We start from the raw sequence: 24,836 nt of genomic DNA, 5'->3' as shown, positions 1-24,836 counted from the left end.
CAATTCCATTTGTGTTTTTGTGCTGTACTTTTTTAAGCCCCCCCAAAATATATACATTTTCTAAATATATTAAAGCTACATAATCATTTGTATCTGCTCAAATAATTTCATATTGCTTATAACTTTCAAATACAAATTTGTTAGCATAAAATATTATTTAAAATTGTTCATATATCACTACTGTAGTGTTAAGATAATTAAATACTAACTAAATAACAAAGAGGCAGGACGGAATTTTAAAACAAGCACAATCAGTGGTTATGGCACAGTAAATAGCACTATGGGTAACTTGTTTGGTCTCAACTCTATTTTCTACAGTGATTTATATGAGGTGGGTATTTTGTTTTTCGTTTTGTTTTTAAGAACAGAGGATGGAACCCAGGGCATCATACATGCTAGGCAAGTGTTCTACCACTGAGATACACAACTGGCCTCCAAAGGCTTTAAAACAATAGCAGCCTTTTATCCTAACTGGTTGTCATATACCTACTCTTTATTAAAAAGACTTGCCAGGTCTGATTCAATTAAACAATTACAATTTATCCCATTCCCACCCTTTGCTAGATCCTTTAGTCACTCAACCACATCATTTCCTCTTCTGCCCATCATTTTAGAGAGGTTACCATTTGAAAATAATATTAACATTTAGGATTTCTGAGAACAAAACAAGTCCAACAGGCAAAACTTTTTTGTGTGATTACAAACAATTCCATTTGTTTTCTGGGTTGTACTTTTAAGCCATATATATATATATATATATATATATATATATATATTTATTCTAAGTATATTAAAGCTATATAAAATGTTTAATAATTTTATTTTTTAGAGATATAAGGTGATATAAATATACTATCCCACTTTTCTAATTTTAGAAAGTGCATTTCAGTCCTCTGTTTTTAGGGAAATTCCTTACATAAATCACTTTGTTTTCTCTTGAATAAATAAGCTCATACAGGTGAAAATTTTGACCATCTGATATATCCTTTAGGTGGCAGAATAAATATTTGCCTAACTGTAATAATAGGATAGTGAATGGTTCCATATTAATAGAGATGAATACAAACAGAATACATGAGTTATAAGGTTCAAATCTAGTACTTTGGACCTAGATTTTTCTACCAAGGACCCAACTAAACATAGCTGATGACAACAAAATTTTGTCGGCTATTAGCTAAATCTAGGGATGATGGCAGAAGAGAAAGGGTAAACTTGTTAAATCACTATTATGAAAACTTCTGAAGGTGAAACTTTAATGACTCCACTACAGTCTCTCTAAACATGGCATAAACATCAAGTATTTTAAAATTTTAATGCAAGTTAATAAAAAAAGGGGGGTGGGACCTTCCCTAACTACAACCCCCAATCTGTTGCCTTCTAACCCCTTTCACTGAAATCCTTACAAGGTGATTAGTTTAGTTTCCTAACCTGATGCACCCTCAGCAGGCTAAATAATTTCACAGTTCCACACCACAATACTTGCTCTTCTTTTGCCTACAAAGTCATTCAAGTTGTCTTTCTGGCCCTGGCGGAAGCTTCACTTGCCAGCCTTTCCCCTGTCCCTACTCTATACATCTGCACTCCCATAGCAATATATACAGACCTCTATTATGGCTCTGATACTGTATTACTGTTATTGTTTAATTGTCTCTTAAAATCCTTGAAGGCTGAGACTAGATCTTTCTTATTATAAAAATTTTAGGAAATATGCTGAATTCAACAGTAATACAAAAGTAGATACAATAGCATCACAAACCACCCAGCTACAACTGACCAATTTTAGTTCAACTATAACCCTACTTACTCACCCCATCTACCCTCCACCAGAGTATTTTGAAGCAAATCCTAGACTTCATATTATTTCATCTGTAAAAGCACTTCTAAACATATCTTTGAAAGATACTCTTTATAAAGATAATGACATTACTACCATAGTCACATTTAAATTTGTTAAATAATTCTATATCATGAAGTATCCAGTTAGTGTTTACATTTCCTCAATTGTCTTATAAGTTTTCACTTTCTACAACTACTTAATCAGGGTCTAAATAAAGTCCATCATTGCAATTGTCAATATGTCTTTTAATCTCTTAAAATCTTGTAATCTCTAGATTTCTTCTCCATCTTTTTTCTTTTCTTATAATTTATTTTTGAAGACACCAGGTCACCTGTTCTTTAGTTTCCCACACTCAGAATTTTCCTGACTACATCTCACATTTCTCTTTCCTTTGTATTTTCTATAAAATGGTGGTTATATGTAAAGGGCTATCATATTCAGGTATGATTTTCTGGGCAAGATACTAATAAATGGTGAAGAAAATATCTACCAGGGGATAATGTTCACTGTCTAAACTCTACACCCATTAATTCACTAGGACATGTAAAATCATAATACGCTAGCATTCTTGCTTACTAGCTTGAAGAATATGTGATATGTTAATTCTATCACCCCTTCTTCATCTATTAGCTGGGATAAAATTCCTTTCATAAAGAGAAACTTTCCCTTATTGACAGTTCAGTTACCCTGAGATACAGTTTACAACAGAAAATCATGACAAATATTTTGTTATATCCCTTTATTTTCCAGAGCTTAAAAGAATGCATCAGTTCCCCAGCATACTCTAAAAGTGACAAATTGTTTTTATTTTTTAATCATCACTACGAACTCATGGATTGAAAGATTTTAGTCCACTGTAGTTGTTTCCTAATCAATGATCAAAAAGTCCCATCTGTGGCCAAGTGGGGGCCTCTTCAAGTTAGCATCAGAATTCTAATCTTTGATTTCCCCCCCCCTGCATTCTAGCATGACAAGGAATTCCAGGCTCATCTTGTACTACTTCTGCTTCCAGTTTGGAATCATCCATTTCTTCAAAGAGGATGTAACAATTAATCCATTCTTGAGACTAACTTAATATTCCATAAATATTTTCCAAGCTAAGTAACTGCTGAGCAAAGTCCAATTTCTAAACTAAGTTTAAATTTGAACAATATGTATGATGCACAATAAAGACATACAAATTACTTCATCCTTATTAATATAAGTAATTAAAATCTTAAACTACTCATCACTTAAGTTTTTAGACTCATGTACCAGAAGACCTACAAAAGCAACTGTTTTGGTATTCAGATACAAATTTCATAATTCAAATACACATGATAATCTGGGTAAACCTGCTGCTTATGTTGGGGTTGAAATGGAAATGTGTGAAAAACAAAACAAACAAAAAAATCTTCTTAACTATAATCTTCATCCTTCAAGAATCACAGGAAATACAATGCAAGAATAAGAATAGGAAGTTGTCTAAATAAAGCTTTAATTAAGATACGCATTTTTAATTAAAGGCTGTAATCTTTAATGATAATGAGTGAATAGTGCTCAATTAAGTATCATGAGTTTAGAATGAACATAATGATTTGCGATCTTAATTATTCACATTACCCAGAAGTCATTGTGGTAATATTAACATGTTTTCAAACACACCCAAATCCCTGAGTGGAAAACATAAAACCAAAACTAAAATCCAAACTAAAACAAAATCATGTTTAACTCTTTATGCTTTCTAAACATCTCAAACTAATATCCTTAGTAGGAACCAAAAGAAGTTTTTTGAAAAAATTTTAGTTGCTATTTTGTAACCAAATTCCTTTAGAAATCACAATGTTTCTTCAGGGTGCTGAGGCATTAGCAAGATGCTTTCAGAACAAAATTAGAATCTGGCACTGTGGGACATGCCTTTAATTCCAGCAACTTGGGAGGCTGAGAAAGGAGGGTTGCAAGCTTGAGACCAGCCTCAGGAACTTAGTGAGACCCTGTTTCAAAATTAAAAAAAAAAAAAAGAAAGAAAGAAAGAAAGAACTGGAAAGTGCATAACCACTCACTGATAAAGCACCCCTGAATTCAATCCCAATATCCAAAAATGAAAGGGAAGCAAAAGTAATCACTGCAGGACCTCCCAGGTCAGAAAACTTTTACAATCAAGACTTTGCTACAAATGTTGAACATAGCTACAATTTAAAGTGGAACTGCCCCTTCCAAAGTATCTGCTTACAATATTTGTCTCTAGCATGCAGCCTCTACTGGTTCTTAATTTTATTACTAAAGGTCAGATTTCATAATTAAAAATAAGTGTAGCAACAGAAATATTCTAGTTTATGATTAATAAATGCAGCTATCTCCAGATTTGACTTGTAAAGTACTAATCATCAAATGTATTTTACTCTGAATTGATAATTGTGAACTGTTTATCTATGGATATATAAACCTGTCCCCATTTAGCTGGGCTTTAAACTCACTAGCATATTTATAACAATGGTACTAGTCTGATCATTTAAAATTACTTTTTTTCTGCACATCATCTGTGTATAATTATAATTTAGTATGTTAAGCTAAGATGTTATATTTTACATACATACTATGTCATAAAATGTTTACATACCTAACATACTTCAGTCTATTGCTCATGTCTCCTCTTCAGATATAAGCTTAAATAAATACACAAAGAAAACCATGATATAAACAATTTTAAAATTTCTCTCAAATCAAAGTAGCTCAAATTGTAATTATTTCCATGATAATAAAAAAAAACCGTTAAATTCAAATTAAGGGATTCAAATAGGGGAAAGGAGGGAGAAAAAAGAAAGCAAAATGTATACCTTCTTACAACAGAATAAATTCTGTATGTATCCAAAAAATGCAACAAAGCAAACAGAAGAAACTTGGGGAATTTCTGCTGTTGTTTAATATTGCAGAGTGAAAAGGCCAAAATGTAACATAAATCTAAATCTAAAAGTCACAAAATAAAAGGTTAAGAATTCCGATAGTATAAAAACAAGCACTTTCTGCCCAGCAAATGCCACCATAAAAATATCATGACAAATTACCAATAAATTAATATTAGCTATTCATATTAAAAGGGCTAATTTTCATGCCATAAAGTTCATATAAATTAGTAAAAAATCAACAATGCAATAGAAAAATGGGAAGGATAAACTGTTCACAGAAAAGAAGATGCAAAGCAACTGAAGAGATACTTCACAGAAGAAGAAATACAACTGGTCAACAAATATATAAAAAAATGTTGAACATCTCTAGCAATTAGAGAAATACAAATCAAAACTACACTGAGATTCCATCTTACTCCAGTCAGAACGGTAAATGAAGAATCCAAGTTAACAATAAGTGTTGACAAGGATGAGGGGGGAAAAGTACACTCATACACTTCTAGTGGAACTGCAAATTGGTGCAACCACTCTGGAAAGCAATATGGAGATTCCTCAGAAAACTTGGAATGGAACCACCATTTGACCCAGTTATCCCACCCCTTAGCATATACCAGAGGACTTAAAAACAGCATTGGATAGCAGCCACATCAATGTTTACAGCAGCTCAATTCACAATAGCTAAGCTATGGAACCAACCTAGGTACCCTTCAACAGATGAATGGATAAACAATGGAAATTACTCAGCCATAAAGAAGAATGAAATTATGGCATTTGCCAGTAAATGGATGGAACTGTAGATGGAAATGGAGACTATCATGTGAAGTGAAATAAGCCAATCCCAAAATAACCAAAGGTGGAATGTTCTGATATCCGGATGCTAACACACAATAAGTGGGGGAGGGAGAATAGAAGTTCATTGGATTAGACAAAGGGGAATGAAGGGAAGGGAGATGGAAAGACAATAGAATATGACATAACTTTCCTATATTCATATGTGAATGCATGACCAGTGAAACTCCACATCATGTACAACCACAAGAATGGGAAGTTATACTCTATGTTTATATGATATGTCAAAATACATTCTAGTGTCATGTATAACTAAAAAGAATTTTAAAAAATTTAATATCAGAAAAAGAAGATGCAAACGGCTTGTAAAAATTTGAAAAGATGTTCCACTTCAATCATAAGGGGAATAATGCAAATCTAAAGTACCCCTGTCATATTTTATCTGTCAGACTAGCAAAGATCAAAAAATTTGAAGACTTTTAATAAAAGTTCAAAAACATTTTTTCCCCACACATTGGTTTCATGATACATAAAAGGAAATTTGACAACATCTTTTAAGGTACAAAGAATGTACCTATCCTCTAACCTAGCAATTCCACTTCCAGGAATGGGAAGCTCTGGACCAAATTCACCATTAACAAAACAACACAGGATATGGAACAGCAAGAAAGGTGAGTTTCTATTTCTATGAAGCATGAATATTTATATTCATATTTGTTTATATATACCAAGCTCTCTCTGAAGGAACATGCAGGCAACTAATAACAACAGTAGCCTCTGAGGTGGGTGGGGCCAGGTGGATAAAGGACAGGGATGAAAGGCGGACATTCTGTTGCAAATATTTGTTGTTGTTGTTGTTGTTGTTGTTGTTCCTTGCAAGTCAAACCTGTTCCTATATTATCTATTCAAAAATGTCTAAAGTCAAGGTGGGGCTGGGAAGGAGGGAGGGAGAGGCCTGCCCAATCATAACAATAAATACATATGTGACCAAATCAGGAGTTATGATGTAATATATAGACTGAAAAGCAGAAGGAATCGATTTCTCCTCTATATTTTATTCTAGCTTGGTTTGGCTTTATTAGTTACCACACTCACTTTCATTTAAAAATCTTACAAAACTTACTCTAATATGTATCAAACTGAGAAGACGTTTGCTTTTTTTTTTTTTTTTTTTTTTTGTACTGGGGATTGAACTCAGGGGCATTCAGCCATTGAGCCACATTCCCAGTCCTATTTGTATTTTATTTAAAGACAGGGTCTCACTGAGTTACTTAGAGCCTTACTTTTTCCTGAGGCTGACACTGAACCCGCGATTCTCCTGTCTCAGCCTCCCAAGCCGCTGGGATTACAGGCATGCACCATCATGCCCGGCTCCATGTATTTCGCCTTCATTCCATTATTTTATGAAAAGTAACAGAATGCTGAATTTAATGAGCACTAAAGACATAAGCTTCCAAATGTATAAAATGAAAATTGAGATATGGAATATACCAATAACAATCAAATACTCTCTCTACTTTTCTAGAGGAGAAAACAGGATAAAATTAAGGTATATAAGTTTTCAAGTGCTATGTAAATCCTTAGTGTAAAAACAAACAAAACTGTGGGAGATGTAGCTAAATAGATATAGAACAGCATATCCTCCATAAAGCTGAAAACACAACCTGTATCACAAAGAAGTTCAATCTTTAACTTGGCTATAATGATCTCCAATATTACTACATATTTTTGCCAATTATTATTTTAAGTGAAATCAAAGGAGTCTTTTTCCTGAGCTTATGAAACATTTTCAAGCTTTACTAACACCACCAAATATCATATTATCTGAATCTATTCTTTTTATTTTTTAAATTTTTAATTAAAAATTCTAGTCCCTCCACACTTTCCTTATGACCTAGTAAAATAATCCTGGAAATGGGTGGAAACAAAGGCACAAATCTGTATAAAGTCTAATTCGTATTTTCATAAAAAGCATATAATCCTTTGGTAAAATCTACATAAAACTATAAAGATCCTTTTCAATTACTCCCACTATGTAACTGGGCTGTTTCAGCATAAATTTCCTCAGTATTTGATTCTTCAACGCTTTTTAAATAGCATTTATTTTAATAACACAGAATTGTGATGATATTGCCATTCTTCTAACCTGCCAAATTATCTAAATCCCTACATCTGCGGTCAGGCTGTTTCCCAAGATCCCTGTTCTCTTGCCAACTAAACAGAGGCCCTGACTATTCTCCTTCTTAGCCTGCACACAGAGGCGGGCTGCAAATCAGAGCCCAGTGGGTGTCCTTTACGGATCTGCTCCACAGCTGACATGGCCAACAGGGCAACCCCCTTCCTGACTTCCCGACCTACAGGGTCAACACCTAAGTGAGGATTTGTCTTCACAACGATGCCCATTCTCTCGGCCTCTCTCAAAATCAGATTTTCCCAGTGACAGCGACAGCGGAAGACCCACGACGTCCACGCAGTCCGGCAGGACTCAGGCTCGCAGTCACAGCCCAGAGACCGGTTCGGAGTCCGCGCCGGGGGCGCGGCCTGCCCACCTGGGCAGGGGAACCCCGGGCAGGGAACGCCTAGCGACCGCCTCGCCCCCGCGGAGGACTGCGGGCGGGGAGCCAGCGCCGAGAAAGGGAGGGGCTGCGCGCGGAGACACTCCGCAAACGCCAGCTTTAGTAGGGGACTACAAACCCGCAGCCCCCGGGCTTCTCCAGAAGCTCCGAGACGCAGCGACGAGGGGCGGGGCAGGGACCCCCGAGGAGCTGCTGCCGCGGCGGGGAGGGTCCGCGGGGTCTCCGAGCCTGAAGGAGGGTCGCCGGGCCCTAGAGCCGGACTGACTGAGGGCCCGCGGGGAAGGGCGGCGCAGGGCTTGCGGGAGTCGAGCGCAGGGAAGCCCAGAACGCGCGCGGACCGCGGGACTCACCGCGCTGGCGGCGGCAGTGGCGCCTGACGACGCGGGGCCGGGCGCGTCCTGCCTCCTCAGGCGGGACTTGAGGCTCTTCATGGCCAACTCTTGGCAGACCGGCTCCCGGCGGGCGCGGCGCGCCTGGCCCGCGCGCGAACCTTCAAGCTTGAGAGTTGCGAGAGCGAGACGGGGAGGAGGAAACTTCGGGGGCGGTGCGGGCTGTCCCCGCCCCACCTGCCACCTGGGGCGGCCGCCTGCTCCCGGCCTGAGGCTCTCCCCTCCCTCAGCCAATCGGCTGACCGCATGGCGGGGGTGGGGTCGGCCCCAACCAATCGGAATCCGGGAAGAGGGAGGGACTTCCCTTTTAAACTTAATAACACCCTTCCTTTCGCTTGCTGGAGGAAAAGTTAGGGAACTTCGAGTGGCGTAGGCTAGTGTCGTAGAAAGGCTCCAGGCTCCATACTTCTGGCGTCCGCCCACTCGGGCGGTGGAGCCTAAGGTCCAGAGCATGCTTAGGGTCCCGCTAAGCCAGCTCTAGTCTTCCCGGACTCCCTCTTCTTTCCAACCACGTGCTCTTTCCAGAGTAAAGTTCTCTTCCGTTGTGTCCCAGAAATTACTCTGGGTTACCTGTACAAAGACCAGATTTCGAGAGCAATTTCTCTTCCGCCTGATGTTTTACGACACAAATCTCACAAATTCCACAACCACTCGTACCAAAAACTCCAGAACGGTAACCTCTAAGAAATAGGTTGTTGATAGTACAGAAGGACATACAGTTAACAGACTTTAACATACGTTATTGTAAATCAAAGTACATGTTAGGTGTTATTTGTTGAGTGAAGAACCCACTGCTTTGGAGGGAAAGAGATGGAATGAAGGGGAGAGGTGCTCTCAATAAACAAAATTTGCCCACATGGCCAAAGTGATGTTGTCAAAAAAAAACAACTAAGTCATAATGTGTTTCCTATAGAAACACATTACAGATTAAAGTGTAGAAATGACTCTCGGAGGCTGAGACAGGAGAAATGCAAGCTTGAGCCCAGCCTCAGCAATTTAGTGAGATCTTGTCTCCAGATACACAATAAAAAATAAAGAAAAGGTCAGGGGATGTAGCTAGGTGGTAAAGCACCCCCTGGTTCAGTCTCCAGTAATACATACACACATACACACACACACACACACACACACACACACGTATAAAAATGAAAGAACAGAAATATGGATTAATGAAAATTATTTAAGGAAAGGGTGAAGAAATCGTCTGGTGAGCAATACCCAATAATTTGCTGTCAATGCGATAGTTTCAAAAATCTTTGGTGTCAGTTTTTTCCCAGTAAAATGTTTATTCTAGCAAGCAACCATTTCAAAAGACAAACAGGTTGTCCATGGTTCTAACAAAGGACTCTTTTTGTCTTCTAACAGGGCAGTTGCTTTTTTTTAGTTTCCTTATAGCAACTCAAGGTTTTATTCAAATATTTCAAGAAAGTTTCCAGAACTCTCTTAGAGAGACAGCATTCAAAGACTCCTTTTAAAAAGTAAATAACAAGTACTGGAAAAAAATACGAATTGTGTCTTAATTGTATCTATGGAAGAAAATTTTCTTTGATTCCCCCTTTTTCTCAAGGGCCACAATCAGTTTTTGTAGGCTCTTTATAGTGTTTGCAGATGGCCGGTTACTCTCTGTCCTCACTGCCACTACAGAGCCAAAATTATCTGATGCCTGTATCATTATAGAAGCTTCCCAACCAGTATTCCAAACTCCAGTCCTCTCCCATTACCAATAAGTTACTAACCATCACTGAAAAGTCTTACAAACTTCTCTTTTTTCAAAACCCTTCAACAGCAAGTGGGTAAATCTACCTTCTTTATGTAGCATTTAAGTCTCTACAACATGGACCCAACCCTGTTCTCCAACTGGCACTCTGAGCCAATTACTCATAAACTCATTTCTCAAACATCAGTCATGGTTTCCAATGTCTCTCAGTGTGTATGTCTTTACACATGGACATTGTACAATAATAATAATTCATATGGATTCAGTATATGAATCCACCTCTAATAATTTTTTCTCTGTCTACAGTTCATCTAACAAATCCTGCTTCCCCAAGTGTGGTTAGAAGGGGGCAAAAACGGCACTGGAGGTCTTTTTGAAACACCGTGCTATTCTATCTAGATACTGCTTACACAACTAGTATGTTCAGTTTATGAGAATTCACTGAGTCTGTACTCTTCATGCAGTGTACACTCTTATGTGTGTGCTATACTTTAATATATACTTTATACTTTAATAAAAATGGTAGTTTTTAGATAAAGTATACATTCCTCCCAAGTGTCTTTCCCTATAATAGATCATGTAATCATTACCTAATCATGCAACTGAAAAATTAGAGCAGCTGTTATCTCTCAAAGGTACTAATACAAATAATCTGAACTCATTACTGAACTCCAAACCTCTTAAAATCAGGAAAAAGCTGACATACATTTGCATTTCCTAAAATGTTAGCACATTATAATATTCAATAAGTATTTCTGAATGGACCAATGCATTCTTTTTAGTCGCTAGAGTGAAATGTGGTTGGTTGTTCTGGTTACTCATGTGACACAAATTTGGGACCCCTCCCTTATGAACACAAGTGAGATGATCTTGGGCTATGTTACTGCTGAAATACTTGTACCACCAATCAACTGCTTTATTCTGGACTTAAGATAAACACCCCTTTCAATCAAGTCCCCTGGCTGAATCTTAAATGTTAATTGTCTTTAGTAGCACTGTCTCCCCTACATAATTGGCTGTTGAGCTAACTACAGCCTTATTCTGTACTGGTGTTTCCTGTAGCATCCAAGTTATCATAGCCCTGGTGGCGTTATTGAATAAAGCAAAGGAAACAGACAGAGCCACAAGTATAGCTTGCATCAGATTCCAAAAATGTTGGGCAAGTTATTTTTATGAACTGTCTGAATGATGTCCCCATGGTGTTTGTGTCCAGTGGCTATTATGGATTTTTCCAGGCTAGAAACTTGATAGCTGATTCTATGTATTACCATTTGAGAGCAATTAAATGAACAGCACTAGTTTGAATACACAGTGAAAGTTTTGATCTGGAAGCCCCCTAAATAAAGTCAAGTTGCTATTATTAACATTTAGCCAGACAGGTTTGGTTTGTTTTTGTTAATTATTATCACTATTTTTCATTTTTATCTTCCTTTCAGAGCAAAGGGCACTTATCAAACCTAAATGGACTTTCATTTGTTACCATACTGAATCTATATAAAATACTTTTTTGTTTTGCTTCTTACTTTTTACAACATATGTAAACAGGAAGCGTAATGCACTTTCTAAAAGTATTTTAATAGGTTATACATACACATGTTAAAGAAATGCCAGATAATGTAAAGAGTATACAGATAAGATTCTTATATCACCTCTCTCCCTTTGACATCTGATGCTAAACAACTTGTGTCCTAGATAAGGGGACAAAGCTAGCATATAAAATTCAAATGGAATCTACTTTCTAAACTGTTCATAGGATTGCAGGTATGAGTGGTACTGAAGGAAGGGGGAAAAACAGAAGATAAATTTACTTGAATGGAAGATCCCAAGGTTGGGTATTCATTCATTCCTTGGATGCACTCAGCTGAGAGTTAACACCAGGTAGGCAGAAATTACCCGGGGAATCTAGGGAAAAAAAGCATAACTGGGATCTCACTAATAACTAATGACAAGGATGATTTCTCAGAGGAGAAGAATAAAGAATGAACATACAAAATCTAAAATTTACACAGAGAACAATTCCTTTGCAAACAGGATCTCCTTTCTAGCAAGCTTCAGTTATGAATTCCATTTCCAGTGACTTCCTGGGAAATCCGGCCAATGAAGCCAGTCAATAAATTCCGCAGAAGGGCCCAAGACATCATTCATTCTCTCCCTAGTTCAGATGCCAAGGCAGATAGCTGGCAGAGACACGTGTGGCCACAGGGTCACGAGGAAGGGTCCCCCACCCACCCAGAGCTCCAGGAACGAGAGACCTGAGGCAGTTCTCACACCCTCTTTTCTCTCCACATTTGGAACTAAAACACATTGCATAAGAGGGCTTAAAAAAATAAATAGGTCATCTCTGGCACTAACTTTAAAACCATCTGCATTTCTAATAAGCTGTCCAGTGACTCCATCCTGAAAACTAGAGTGGGAAGAAGAAAGTGGGAAGAGGAGGTAGCTTCTGCTCTATACAAACATAGACCCTTATGTTTCCTAGTTATTCATAACTAAAATTTCCAAGGATGTCATTTTCCACTTACAGAAACAACTTTTTAATATCTCCTGCTGAGGGTTGTTTTGTATTTATCTACAGCAATCTTGAGTTGACCATCTATCTCTTGACCTGGGCTGCTTTCTACCTATCTCTGTCTTCATTGGCATTTATGGACTGTCATTCATCTATGATACATGAACTGTGCCCTTAGTTTCAATGTGGAAAGGGAGAGCAGAAAGCAGGGAGGGTCCTGGTCAGAAACAAAACTAGACTTGCCCAGGATATTGACCTTATAACCTTAGTTAGACCCCAGGGACCTGTCAGAACAGGGAGGAGAACACAGATGATGCTAATAACTTGTTTAATATAAAGAAAACCCAATGGGTTTCACTTGGTAAAAATTAACCTTCATTATTAAGTCTTGGTTACAAAGCTCCAGATATACCATTGCTTTCCCTTGAATGAGAAGACTATATGCCCATGATTCAAGGCAGAGTGCCTTTCTTTTTTTTTTTTTTTTTTTTTTTTTTAATTAGTATACTTTCAGAAGCTCTTTCTTGCCTCTTTTAAAGCAGGCTGCTTAGCCTAGAACCTAGATAAACACCAGGAATTTGGTTCAGGGATCAGAAACCATCTGATTCCGTAGGAAACTTTCCCAGACCTTGGAGTTTTCTTATCTTAGCCAGGGGACCAGGATATGAGCAAACAATGAGCCAAAAGACTTTCAAAACTTCAGCACTATCAAATAAATTGAATAAAAAGGCTTCTTGCCTTTGTATTGAAAATGTGGCAAATAAAGGCTATCTCTGTAGAATTTTAAATGATAACTTTGCTTGTCCTTGCTTGTGCTTGTACTTTTTCCCTTTTGGATCTCCAAAGGACCTTTTAAAGTTCTGGCAAGGTACTCAGTAAATACTCTAGACTAAATGATTAAATCACTAGTACATTTTGTGGTTGGTTCAATACCATTAATTACTCAATGCCAGTATTTGCTAACTGTCCTAACAAAATAACATTGCAGACAAAATAAATCAAGCTAAATTTCACTTTCAAGTACACTTGGAAAATGACCTAAGCCTTATGCTAGGTGTTCAACATGAATTTAGTTATTTAAATTGAAATTACTATATTGATTTATGCTGAAAGAAAGGTCATAGTCAAAACACTGGAGAGACATATTCCAATAAACTTATATATAAGGAAATTTATTATATATTATATTACATATTGTGTTATATATTTTATATATTTTAATGTACCATTTTGAATTTTTCATCAATTATCCTTAGAAATTAATACATCTTTATGTAAGTCCTAATTTTATGTAAAAATTAAGCCCACATAAATGCAGATAAAATGTGTATTTTTAAAAGTTATTCTTAAAAATTAGTTGCTTGCATGATGTAACAATGCAATTTATTGATTGATTGTTTTTGTTTTTTTAATTTGGTTACCAAAAGACTCAAACTTTGGCTTCCGGGAAGAGAAATTGATGAAAAAGTTATGAAAAGTTTTTTCTGAATTCCTCTTCTTCAAAACTACTTGCACAATGTTTAAATTTGTATTAAAATTAAAATATAATTTTGCTAAATGATAATTAATTGCAATGCTTATCTGGGAAATTTTCTTAAATTAAGCTATAATTCTTGTATACAATGGCATTCCACATTGCATTTAGGTTATCAGGGCTATTTTCAAGGTATATTCTATTCCAAGAGATTTGTCCACTGCTGTACCCTTATGGATTAATCGTGTATATATTCTTTATATCATCTATGTCTATCTGATACAAGTATGAACACATATTCAATAATAATGGATCAGTATATGATTTTCCAATTGCTGTTTTAGGAATGCTATTGCCACAAACAAAACATATAAAATAACCAATAAATTAAAATACCAACACACTCTGGTCTTCAAAAGAGTTACATTTTAATTCCATCATGCTGGGGAGAAGCATGTACGCATTATGCTCCATAAACTTCAAAACCACTCCAGGCCTAAACAACAATTAAGAAAAGTTCCTTTGAACCTCAGAAGGGTGCAGTTCATTCATTTACTTAAGATCAAGGCATAGCATTTGAAGCCTACTCTAAAAGGTATATTTCTTCCACTTCTGAGACAGGGAGCACTGAGAGAATAATACACTGTTAAAATCCATTGACTTTTTAGCTCATGACTATGAAGTGACACTCATCAAGTCAACAAATGCAAATAAACCTAAAACCCCTCACACCCAGAGGGTTGGGCTCTTAGTGGGTAATTCAAGCACTAAGTACAGCAACCTTGTGGAATCACAGATATGAATCACAGCAAATCACCGAACAACAATGAGGACTGCCCAGACTGCCACATAAACTCTTCCATCCAGAAAACTCCCATCCAACAGCACATTGTTCCTTGCCAAGATCCCTGACAGGCAGCTGTCCAGTCTCTGCCTCAGTGTTAACTCTTGCAATGATTTTGTTCAAATCACACTTTTTTTTAAATTTAACTGTACATAAAATTGTACATAGTTATAGAGTACCATGTGATGTTTTTATACACAAAAACACTGCATAAGATTCAAATCAAGGTAAACTTATCTATCTCCTCAAACATTTATCATTTCATTATGGTAAAAGCACTCAAAATCCTTTCTTCTAGACTTAAATATATATATATATATATATATATATATATATATATATATATGAATGTATATATGAAATATATACACAAAATACAGTATTATTTAGAGTCACCATACTGTACAATAGAACACCAGAACTTCTTTCTCATAACATCATATTCATTAATAAATCTTTCCCCATAACTTCTTCCCCTTTAAATCACACCTCTCTCCAAAAAGGAAGTGTGGTGACTTGTAATAAATTTCATTACCAGAAATTTGTTCTGATAACAAAAGTAGGAAATAAATCTGAAGAAGGGAGAACCCACGTTCACAGCTGGAGAGACTATGCCTGCTGTCCTTAAGCTTGAAATTTGATTTTCCCTTTCCTAATAAACAAAAATGTAAACAATCTGCAACAGCTTTAATATTGGAAGCAGGAGACTCAGCAGGTTCTCAATGTAGTCAAGTTCTCCTGATGCATCATTCTGAAATGAACTTCTCATGTGGGTGTGACTTTACATATAGGAGAAAGAGCATGGTCATAGACAATCTCCTCACCTGCAAGAAATGTCTTTGTTGAGGATCCAGAATGTTCAGTCATTGCTACAGCAATTATTGGTTAGTCACAAGGGATATGTAAACTAGTGCTGGGGAAACAGCAGGTACCAGGATGGACAAAGGGCTTGCTCTTGTGAAGCAAAAGTGCCAGTAAAGAGGACATAAAGTAAGCCACCAAGTTTCCTTGGGTGATCAAGGCATATCTTTCTGGAGAAATGACATGAACTAAGACCTGAATAATAGGAAGCATAGATGTGGTGGCAGAACACTACAAATACAAAGGCCTAAGGGGACATCCAGCTTCACATGCTGCAGGAATATACTGAAGGCCTGTGGACCTGGAGCATATAGGAGAAGAACATGAGCAAGATGAGGTTGGAGAGGCAGGATTGGGCCAGCACAGAGAGGGCCTGGTGAGTCAAAGTAAGAGTTTTTAATTGTAGTCTCAAGAAACTAATTAAATAGGGATGATCTGGTGTTATTTATATATCAAAAAGACCCTTCTGGTGCTAGAGAGAAAACTGATCATAAATAACCAAGACAGAAATCAGGAGGGCCTGGACAGGATTGAGATATCATGTAGAAATAGAGCCAACTGGCTGATTAGATTGGGCGGAGAGGGAAACATTAAGCAAGTAGGTAGTGGTGTCATTTACTGAGTGGGCATGATTACAGGAAATATATTTTGAAGAAAACGTCAAGAGTTCTATTTGGTCTTTTTGTTTGAGCTGCTATTTGAATATTCAAGTAAGGATATAAGTAGGACTGAAACTCATTAGAGAGTGGGGCTGGAGACACAGATTGGGGAATCATAGGCAATCATGGAGACAGATAAGATACATTATGGAAGAAGACCACCAAAGGCCAAGATGTAGGTACTACAACATTTACAAATTGAGCAGACAGAAGGCACAAAAAAGGAGTCTGAGAGGGATTGGCTAGCGGGTAGGCAGAAAGCCAGAGAATGTGGTGATAGCAGCCAACAGAGGATGGTTTTTCAAAGGTCAGGGATCCTGATGCCACTGAAGGATGGAGAAGCCCAAAGACAGATAGATGAGTGACCACTACATTTCCCATCATGGATGTTGCCAGTAGCCTTGACAAAATGGTTTCCACCAGCTTGGGGGAGAGAAAGCTGACTAAAGTAGATTTGAGGGGGAAAAAAAAAAACCCCAGAATGTGGAAGGGTGAAGACTTTGACCAAGTGCTAAAAAGGGAACAGGGAAAGGAGATGGCAGTTGAGAATAGTGAGACAGCAGAGGAAAGCTTTTTATCCTAAGGTGGGAGCTAGAACTGTTTTGTAGGCTAGAAGAGGATGATCCAGTAGAGAAGGAAGGGCTGGTGATACAGAGAAGGGAGTCAATTCAGAGCCGAATCCTTGAGAAGGTGAGAAGGAACATGATCCTTTAGGTGCAGCTTGGACACATTATTTATAGTAACAGGATTCAGACTACATTTATGTGTGTGTGTGTGTGTGTATACATATACACATACACACAAACAGACACACTTTGGTTGGTGCATTTAGTGGAAGGAAAAGAAGAAGTTCCCGCCTAGATTGCTTGTATTTTCTCATGAACCACAATCTTCCATTAAAAGGATAATGGAAAGTGAGGAAAGGGTGCCTTAGGAAGTTTGAAGACAGATGAGAAGATATAAAAGAGCCCATATTTTGTAGTCCTACAATCCCCAAATATCAAATTGATATGCCTGATAAAAGAAATAGTCAATGTTATTGTGAGAATATGATAATAGTTTCTCAAATGACATCTTTCCTATCAGCAAACCATATCAGCTTGGACAGGGACCTCGCTAATTATCTAAGCCGCCAAATAGCAAATAGCTCATTTATATTCCAAAGTAATAGAGGGACTGGTCAAAATAGTTGCTTACCAAAGCACACATTTTATCTCTTTGTGAATGTGTACCCTGCGTGCTACTATTACTACATTATAACTAAAATGTATTGAAATACTCCATGTGCCAAGCACTGATAGGTTCTTTATATTTGTTGTTCTTCAGTACTTTCAGCAACTAAATGAGCAGTTTACATCATTATTATCCCAGCTTTATAAATGATGAAGTTGAAGTTTACACAGCTAAATTATATCAATATTAGAGATCGTGAAGTTGACCATGAGATGAGAAAGACAGAGAGTCAGCAATTACTAATCAGGCCATGTAGTTATGAATGGAATTGCATAAATAGGTGTAAAACCATATCCTTGTGAGGTATTCATGCTTGTAAACAGTTTTTTCATATAGGGAAAAAACTATAAAACCAAAACATAAATATAATGGTTGATACACATAAATGATCTGCTATAGAAAGTTAAAGTACTCAGACAGAAAGTCTAGTTGAGGCCAGGCACAGTGGCGCACACCTGTAATCGTAGCCATTTGGGAGGCTAAGGCAAGAGAGTCACAAGTTCACGGGCAGCTTCAGCAACTTAATGAGGCCCTAAGCAATTTAGCAAGACCCTATCTCAAAATAAAAAATTAAAAAGGCTGGAAATGTAGCTCAGTGGTAAATCACCCCTGGTTCAAACATCAGTACAAAAAAAGAGAGAGAGAGAAAGAAGAATAGAAGTAAAGAAAGTCTAGTTGAAAAACGGACTTTTAGAAAGCCCTCTTCACAAAACCAGTGGTGTGCTGGTAAAATGTTTATCAGCTGTTTTTTTTTTTTTTTTTGCAGCTGGTGGCAGAGTTGGTGAGCAGGGGAGTAATTTGCCAGTAACTTTCAGTGCAAATATTTCCACCATAGAGTTCAACCTATCAACGTGACATCAAACAGGTCACCAAAATTCTTGAAAATTTACAACTTGGCTCTTGTGAGACAGTTCCAGCACACCTGTGGAAGCAGCTCAGGTGAATCCTGACACTACCAACTCTCATGTGTCCTACAGTATATCTAACAAGGATAACTTTGGGGTTGTGGAACTTTGATTGGTCTGAAATTATAGACCCTCCTCCCTTCCCATGGACCAAGTAAACGAAATGAAATAAAAGGGAACCCCAGGCAAGAACTATACTGAATCTCATGTATGGTTAGAGTGAGGAATAGGCGGGATAGGCAATCTTATTTCAGTCCTTGTATTTTGTTTGGACTTTCTCTTTTTATCCAAAGCATTGAAAAGATTGCATGAATAAGACATAATCAGATACCACAACAAACAAAAATTCCATACAGAGATGTCACGTTGGTAGCTTGAACTCTCTGGTGGAGTCTCAGAGTGGTCGCTTCCTGTGTTTCAATGTGTTTGTGTGATTCCAGGCCTATGGTCTTAAACAGTAGTTACATAGCTAACATACCCCCAAGCAAGTACGTGAGAAGCTAATGTAGATTTATTGGATCATATGATTGAACTTCCTATATGGAAAAAAATTCATGTATAGAGATTTAGCTCTCTGACATTTTAAACAAAGGATTCATTGACCTTCTAGTTTCAAGTTTAGGAATGGTAATACCAAAGTAGTGCTTTCATAGAGTCATGGGTGATTGTTATGTGAACTCTCAGAATTATATCTTTCCAGTTTCATTTGTGATTCATGTCAGAACAGGTATGGTTTGGATTCCAAAGTTGAAACAAGCCTCCAGGGCAGAATCAAGTTTTCTTTCAGACCTGTTTTCTGGATTTTTATTTTTTAAAGTCAGTGTTCCTCGTGTTATAGGAACAGTGCAGTATTTTTGTTGCTCAAAGTAAAAATCTAGTTAATGATATCCAAAATTGAGATTCTAGATAAATATCTCAAAAAAACAAGTGAAGTAGCAAAAAATAAATCCTTCAAAACAGGAGACGTAAACAACATGAGAGTTTGTGACTGAGAAAATTTATTCAGTCATTAGATATTTACTGAGTACCTATGAAGTGCCACACATACTTCAAAATCTTTGAGTTTCATCATTATCTCCAAAGGAGTCAGAACACTGCTCACCCCTCTCCTCCATATTCCATATGACTAATTTCCTCATCTTCAAATGTCACCTTTCTGTTGAGTCCTACCTTGGCCTATTCTGCTTTCCTCCACCCCTGCCACTTGAGTTCCCCAAGTTTTTCCATATTACTGACAAACATATCTTCTTTTGACATACTACATAAATAGATTACATATAACACATCAGGAAGCAACAGGTGTCATTGTAGCTGGAACTAAATGAGAAAGAACAGGAATGAGGAGGATGACCTGAGAGACATAAGGGAGGTCTGGGATATCCATCGTGAATCACATAGTAGGCTATTGTATGAATTCAGGACTTTTCTCTGAGGGACATGAGAAACCATATTTTATGGTAATCAGGGTAAGACTGATGACCATCCTGGAGTTGCAGCAGTGGAAAAGTGATTGGATTCTGGATATGCTTTGAAGATTGAACGAGCAGGAATTCCTGGTGGATTGATATGAAATGTGTATGTGTGTGTGTGTATGTGTGTGTGTGTGCGGTAGAGTCAGTTGTGAATCTGAGCATTGGATAGAATTGCCATCAACTGAGATGGGGAAGACTGTGGGTCGAGTAGGTTGTAGGGAAGGAATTTGGACAATTGGGAGCTTCAGTACTGGACATGTTTAGTATGAGACGTCTACTACATATCCAAGTAGCAGTTTAGATAAATCAATCTGGAAACCAAAAATAGGGTCTGACATGGTGAAATACATTTGGATGTCATTAGCATATATAGTTGATCTGAGATGGCATGAGGTCATCCAAGGAGGAAATATACAGAAAAGAGCCTGAGGACTGAGCTCTGAGCCACTCCAATATAAACAAGTTGGGAGAAGATAAAGAACCTACCAAGGAGATGGAGATGATGCATCCAGGGAAGAAAGAGGGAAACCAAGAGCATGGGGTCCTGGGAACCAGGTGAAGGAAGGACACAAGAAAGAGGACACGGTCGGCTGCATCAGTGCTGCCATCAGTGCAATGAGGACTCAAAATTACCATTGCCTTTGGTATCATGGAGGTCATTGGCCACCATGACCACAGGCAAATAGCCTGTGGGTGTGGAAGTCCAACTAAGTTTGGCTTTCAGAAGAAATGGAGGAGACGAATTGAAGACTACAGTAATAGGCAATTCCTTCAAGAAGTTTGTTCTGCAAAAGGGAATAAGGAAATGGGTGAAAGCTTTTCTAAGATGGGAGATAACAACAGAATGTCTTCAAATAAATTTTACATACTTAGCTCCATGCACACACACATCCCAATCTTAGCACTTTGATTATATTGTTTACAGGTCTCTACGTCAATAAATTCTGATAATAGATAAACTCTCCAGGACAGGGACTTTGTTTTATTCAACCTTATATACTAGCCCAAAGTATTCATTTCCTGTCAGCTATAACAAATTACCACCAATTTCATAGCTTAAACAACACAGGTCTGAAAGTGAGCTATCTAACAGGTCTCACTGGAATAAAGGTGTGGCAAAGTGCTCTTTTCCAGTTTCTAGAGGTTGCCCACATTCCTTGGTTCTATGTTCCTTCATCCGTCTTCAAAACCAGCATTGTTGCATCTCTGACCATTTTTTTTTTCACAGCACATCCTCCTCCGACTCTGAACTCAGCTGGGAAGGATTCTCAGATTGTTAAGGAGGCATATAATTAGACCAGGCCCACCCAGATTATGCAGGATCATCTCTCCATCTCAAGGTTTTTAATCCAATTGCATCTATAAAGGCCCTTTTGTCATATAAGGTAATATATTTGCAGGTCCTTGGGATTAATGTGTGAACATCCGTGGGGGTCATTAATTCTTCTTATCACATTCAGTGACTGACATTTAGCTAGACAAATGTTTGGAATACCAACCCTCCACGTGTTTCCTTATGGTATCAATCTGACTGCATTCCCAGGGCTGAATTCCTTAAAATCTGTATCTATGGCAGCAGAAAATGTCTCACTTTTGTTCCTCCCTGTATTCCCAGCACTCAGCAGAGGGCATGAAGTGGGTACACAATAAAGATTTATTGAATAGCTGAATGAAAAAATAAGCGAGTAAACCTGTTCTTTCATGTGAGTTGCTATAGGAGAAATCTCTTTTGGGGCCTCAGCTGATAATATCCAACCCCTTCAAGGGAAAGGGGCTCCCTCTTCATGGGCAGGGTCACTTTATCTTCCTTATCTTTTCTTCAATATTTGATTCTACCTTGAGCATATCCCTTCCCTTCAGTCCCTACTGAGCTTATGCCATCTGCTATATTAAGCCGTTAATGGCATTTCCACTAAAAGAAGGACAGATGTTTACTTTTAAAATTTATTTTAATATATAATATATACGCTAAAAAAAAAAGTTTTAAGTACAAAAGCAAATTTATTGACAAGCAAGCTGGCCTTCCTGTTCCAGCCACCGTGTTTCCTTCCAGAGGCGACATCTTCCACCAATTGATTTGTTTGTTTTTGTTTGGGGGGAGGGGCCTAATCTAACAGGAATATGCTGAATGTACACATTTGTTATATAAAACGAAAGCATCCTGAATAAAAAAATCTGACTTTACTTTTTATTTAACAATCTCAATCTTTCCAACAGCTCTTAGTGTGCCATTAAGTAGAGACGCAGCAATTTATTAAACCCCCTGGTCCTCCTGTGACCTCTCTGACTTTCTCAGTCCTTCTCTGGATCCTTCCTGTACTGGTTTGCTAGGGCTGCTGACCACACATTGTGGCTCACAACAAGGGGAATGTATCATCCTGAGGTTCTGGAGGCCAGCAATCTCAAATAGGGTCCTTAAGTGGGAGGGTTTCAGGCCCCTGAGGCAGAGACAATCTGACTGTCCTGGGTGCAGGAAAGCAGATGGAAGGGGCTGTAATGTAGGTGTGTTATCTGGAAGACCAGATGTGTCACCAAATTAGAAGGCAGTGGAAGAAATTCAAATGCCAGAGAAGGGAAGCCCAAGGCAACAGAAGGAAAACACATCCACGACTCTCCATAGCTGCCTCCACCCAACCTGTCCAGAAGCAGCTTGCCCCATTTCCCTAAGCACTTCCGCCACTCCTGCTGCAGGGTTTCCTCCTGGCTCCTACCCCTCAGGGTGACTGCACATTCCAGTGCCCTTGTTCACATCCTCCTGCTTCCAGAGAAGCTTTTAAAACCATTGCCTACACCTTCTGCCCTGAGAACTTACCTGAGTTTGAGGTCCACTTACTGGTCCTCCTGCTACCTCTCTGGACAAGATTTCTTGGTCTTCTCTGAATTCCTTCTCTATTGGGTTGCTAGGGCTGCACGCCACATACTATGTAGCTTACGACAGTGGAAATGTACTGTCTCACAATTCTTGAGGCCAAAAATCTAAAATCAAGGTGTTGGTAGAGCCACACTCTCCTGGCTGCTGTAGAATCCTTTCTTGCCTCTTGTCAGAGACTCTTGGTGATCTTGCCTTGCAGCTGCGTGGCTCCAGTCTCTGCCTCCATCCTCACATGGTCACCTTCTCCCTGTGTGACTCTACATGATTTTTTCCAAGCACATCTTCTCCTCTTCTTATTAGGATACCAGTCTCATTGGGTTAAAGGCCCAACCTACTCCATCGTGACTTCAGTTTAACTAATTACATCTGCAGTTACCATATTTCCAAACAGGGCACATTCACAGGTTCCAGGGGTAGAATGTGAACGTACCTTGCAGGGGGCACAATTTAAACTATGACACCATCCTATAAAACTGTTGTCTACAAAGTGGGGTGAGACACCTCTGAGAACAAGATAATCTTTTGAGAAAGAGGAAGAAAATATTAAAAGTTCTATATCTACTTATTTTTTCCTTAAAGGATAAGAAATTAAGCTTTCCTAACACTTCATATGTGCATTAATATGGTGACCTCTCTTGTATTCTGTTGTCAGAGCCCCACATCACGCCCTGAGAGAGTGGAAACCGAGGGACAGTGGACTCTCTCTTCAGGGCAGAGGGCTCATGGTGGTGCCCGGCTTCATTGCCTCATACTGTAATTTATGTGCTTCAGGATATCAATAAAGTGGCTACTTTATGAACTCAAGACTTTTAAATAGTAGACTCTTTATAAGACTTTGTACTGAGAAGAAGCATATCCATGAAAATACTTTAAAATCCGACTGAACTATGAAGTTACACTTTATTTTACAAAATTTTCTCATTTTTCTGCCCTTTTTTCTATGATGACAAATTCCTTTGAGAAACACAAAATATTTGAATATATCCTTTCAAGATAAATGTTATATTTTAAGAATGAATGAGAAATACATTTTTTTCCAGAAGGTATTCATGCTGAGGAGAGCACACTGAAAAAGGACATTTGGAAATATTTCCATTGTTGAGATGAAATAACCATGACTCTACCCAAAACTCTCATAGTCTTCCATTTCTGGCAATAAGGAAAATGAAATGACCTGAAAACCATCCTTCTACAAACAGATAAAGATGTTGAAAAGAATGATCATTTTTAATGTATAATGCAGTTTCTAAGGAAATAAGAGCAGTTCCCAGGGATCATAAATGAAGAAAGGAATATAGCCCAGAGCTGATGGTGCCGTAGCTGCAGTAGGAGGCTGAGGACAGGACTCACCACTTTGGGCCACAGGAGGCAGGGAGCTGAGTCTTTAGTGACAGGATGCCTTGGAAAATATCACTCACCAGCAAAGACACCCTTGGGAAAGTGTCTCAGGTCTTCAGGTGGGGAAAAAGGCCATCTCCACTGAGTGTTTTTAACCTATGCCTAGTCTCACATCATTTGGGGATTTGAAAAGATGTTAAGACGTGGACTATGCACGACAAAGCCAAGATATTGTGTTAAAAACTGTTCTGAAGTCATTGACACCCTTGGCAGAAGCAAACTAAAACCAATCCAGAGAGCAACTCTCCCTCAAACTAGGTTTAGTATAATTCCTCCTCCTCTTTTCCTTCTCCTTCTCCTCCTCCTCCTCCTCCACCTCCTCCTCCTCCTCTTTTCCTTCTCCTTCTCCTTCTTCTTCTTCATTTATTTTGTTTTTAGCAGTTTTAGGTTCACTGCAAAACTAAGAGGAAGGTGCA

General features: G+C 38.2%; 1 protein-coding gene across 2 annotated transcripts in view; it reads right to left on the bottom strand.

Annotated features, from left to right (window-relative positions):
- Uaca (uveal autoantigen with coiled-coil domains and ankyrin repeats) overlaps window positions 1-8,603 on the bottom strand; it is a 97,018-nt gene extending 88,415 nt beyond the window's left edge. Inside the window, exon 1 of one of the 2 annotated variants that reach the window (XM_015480474.2) lies at window positions 8,438-8,603. In XM_015480474.2, the coding sequence (XP_015335960.1) occupies window positions 8,438-8,518 (81 nt within the window). In that variant the 5' untranslated portion in view covers window positions 8,519-8,603. The remainder of the gene's footprint in view (window positions 1-8,437) is intronic. The other variant, XM_048793245.1, reaches the window with a different exon arrangement.
- Window positions 8,604-24,836: the final 16,233 nt, after the last annotated feature.

Source organism: Marmota marmota, unplaced genomic scaffold (assembly GCF_001458135.2).
Source record: "Marmota marmota marmota unplaced genomic scaffold, marMar, whole genome shotgun sequence".
Taxonomy (NCBI): Eukaryota; Metazoa; Chordata; class Mammalia; order Rodentia; family Sciuridae; genus Marmota; species Marmota marmota.
The sequence above is the reverse complement of the archived record's forward strand: the minus strand, read 5'-3'. Positions and strand labels throughout refer to the sequence as shown.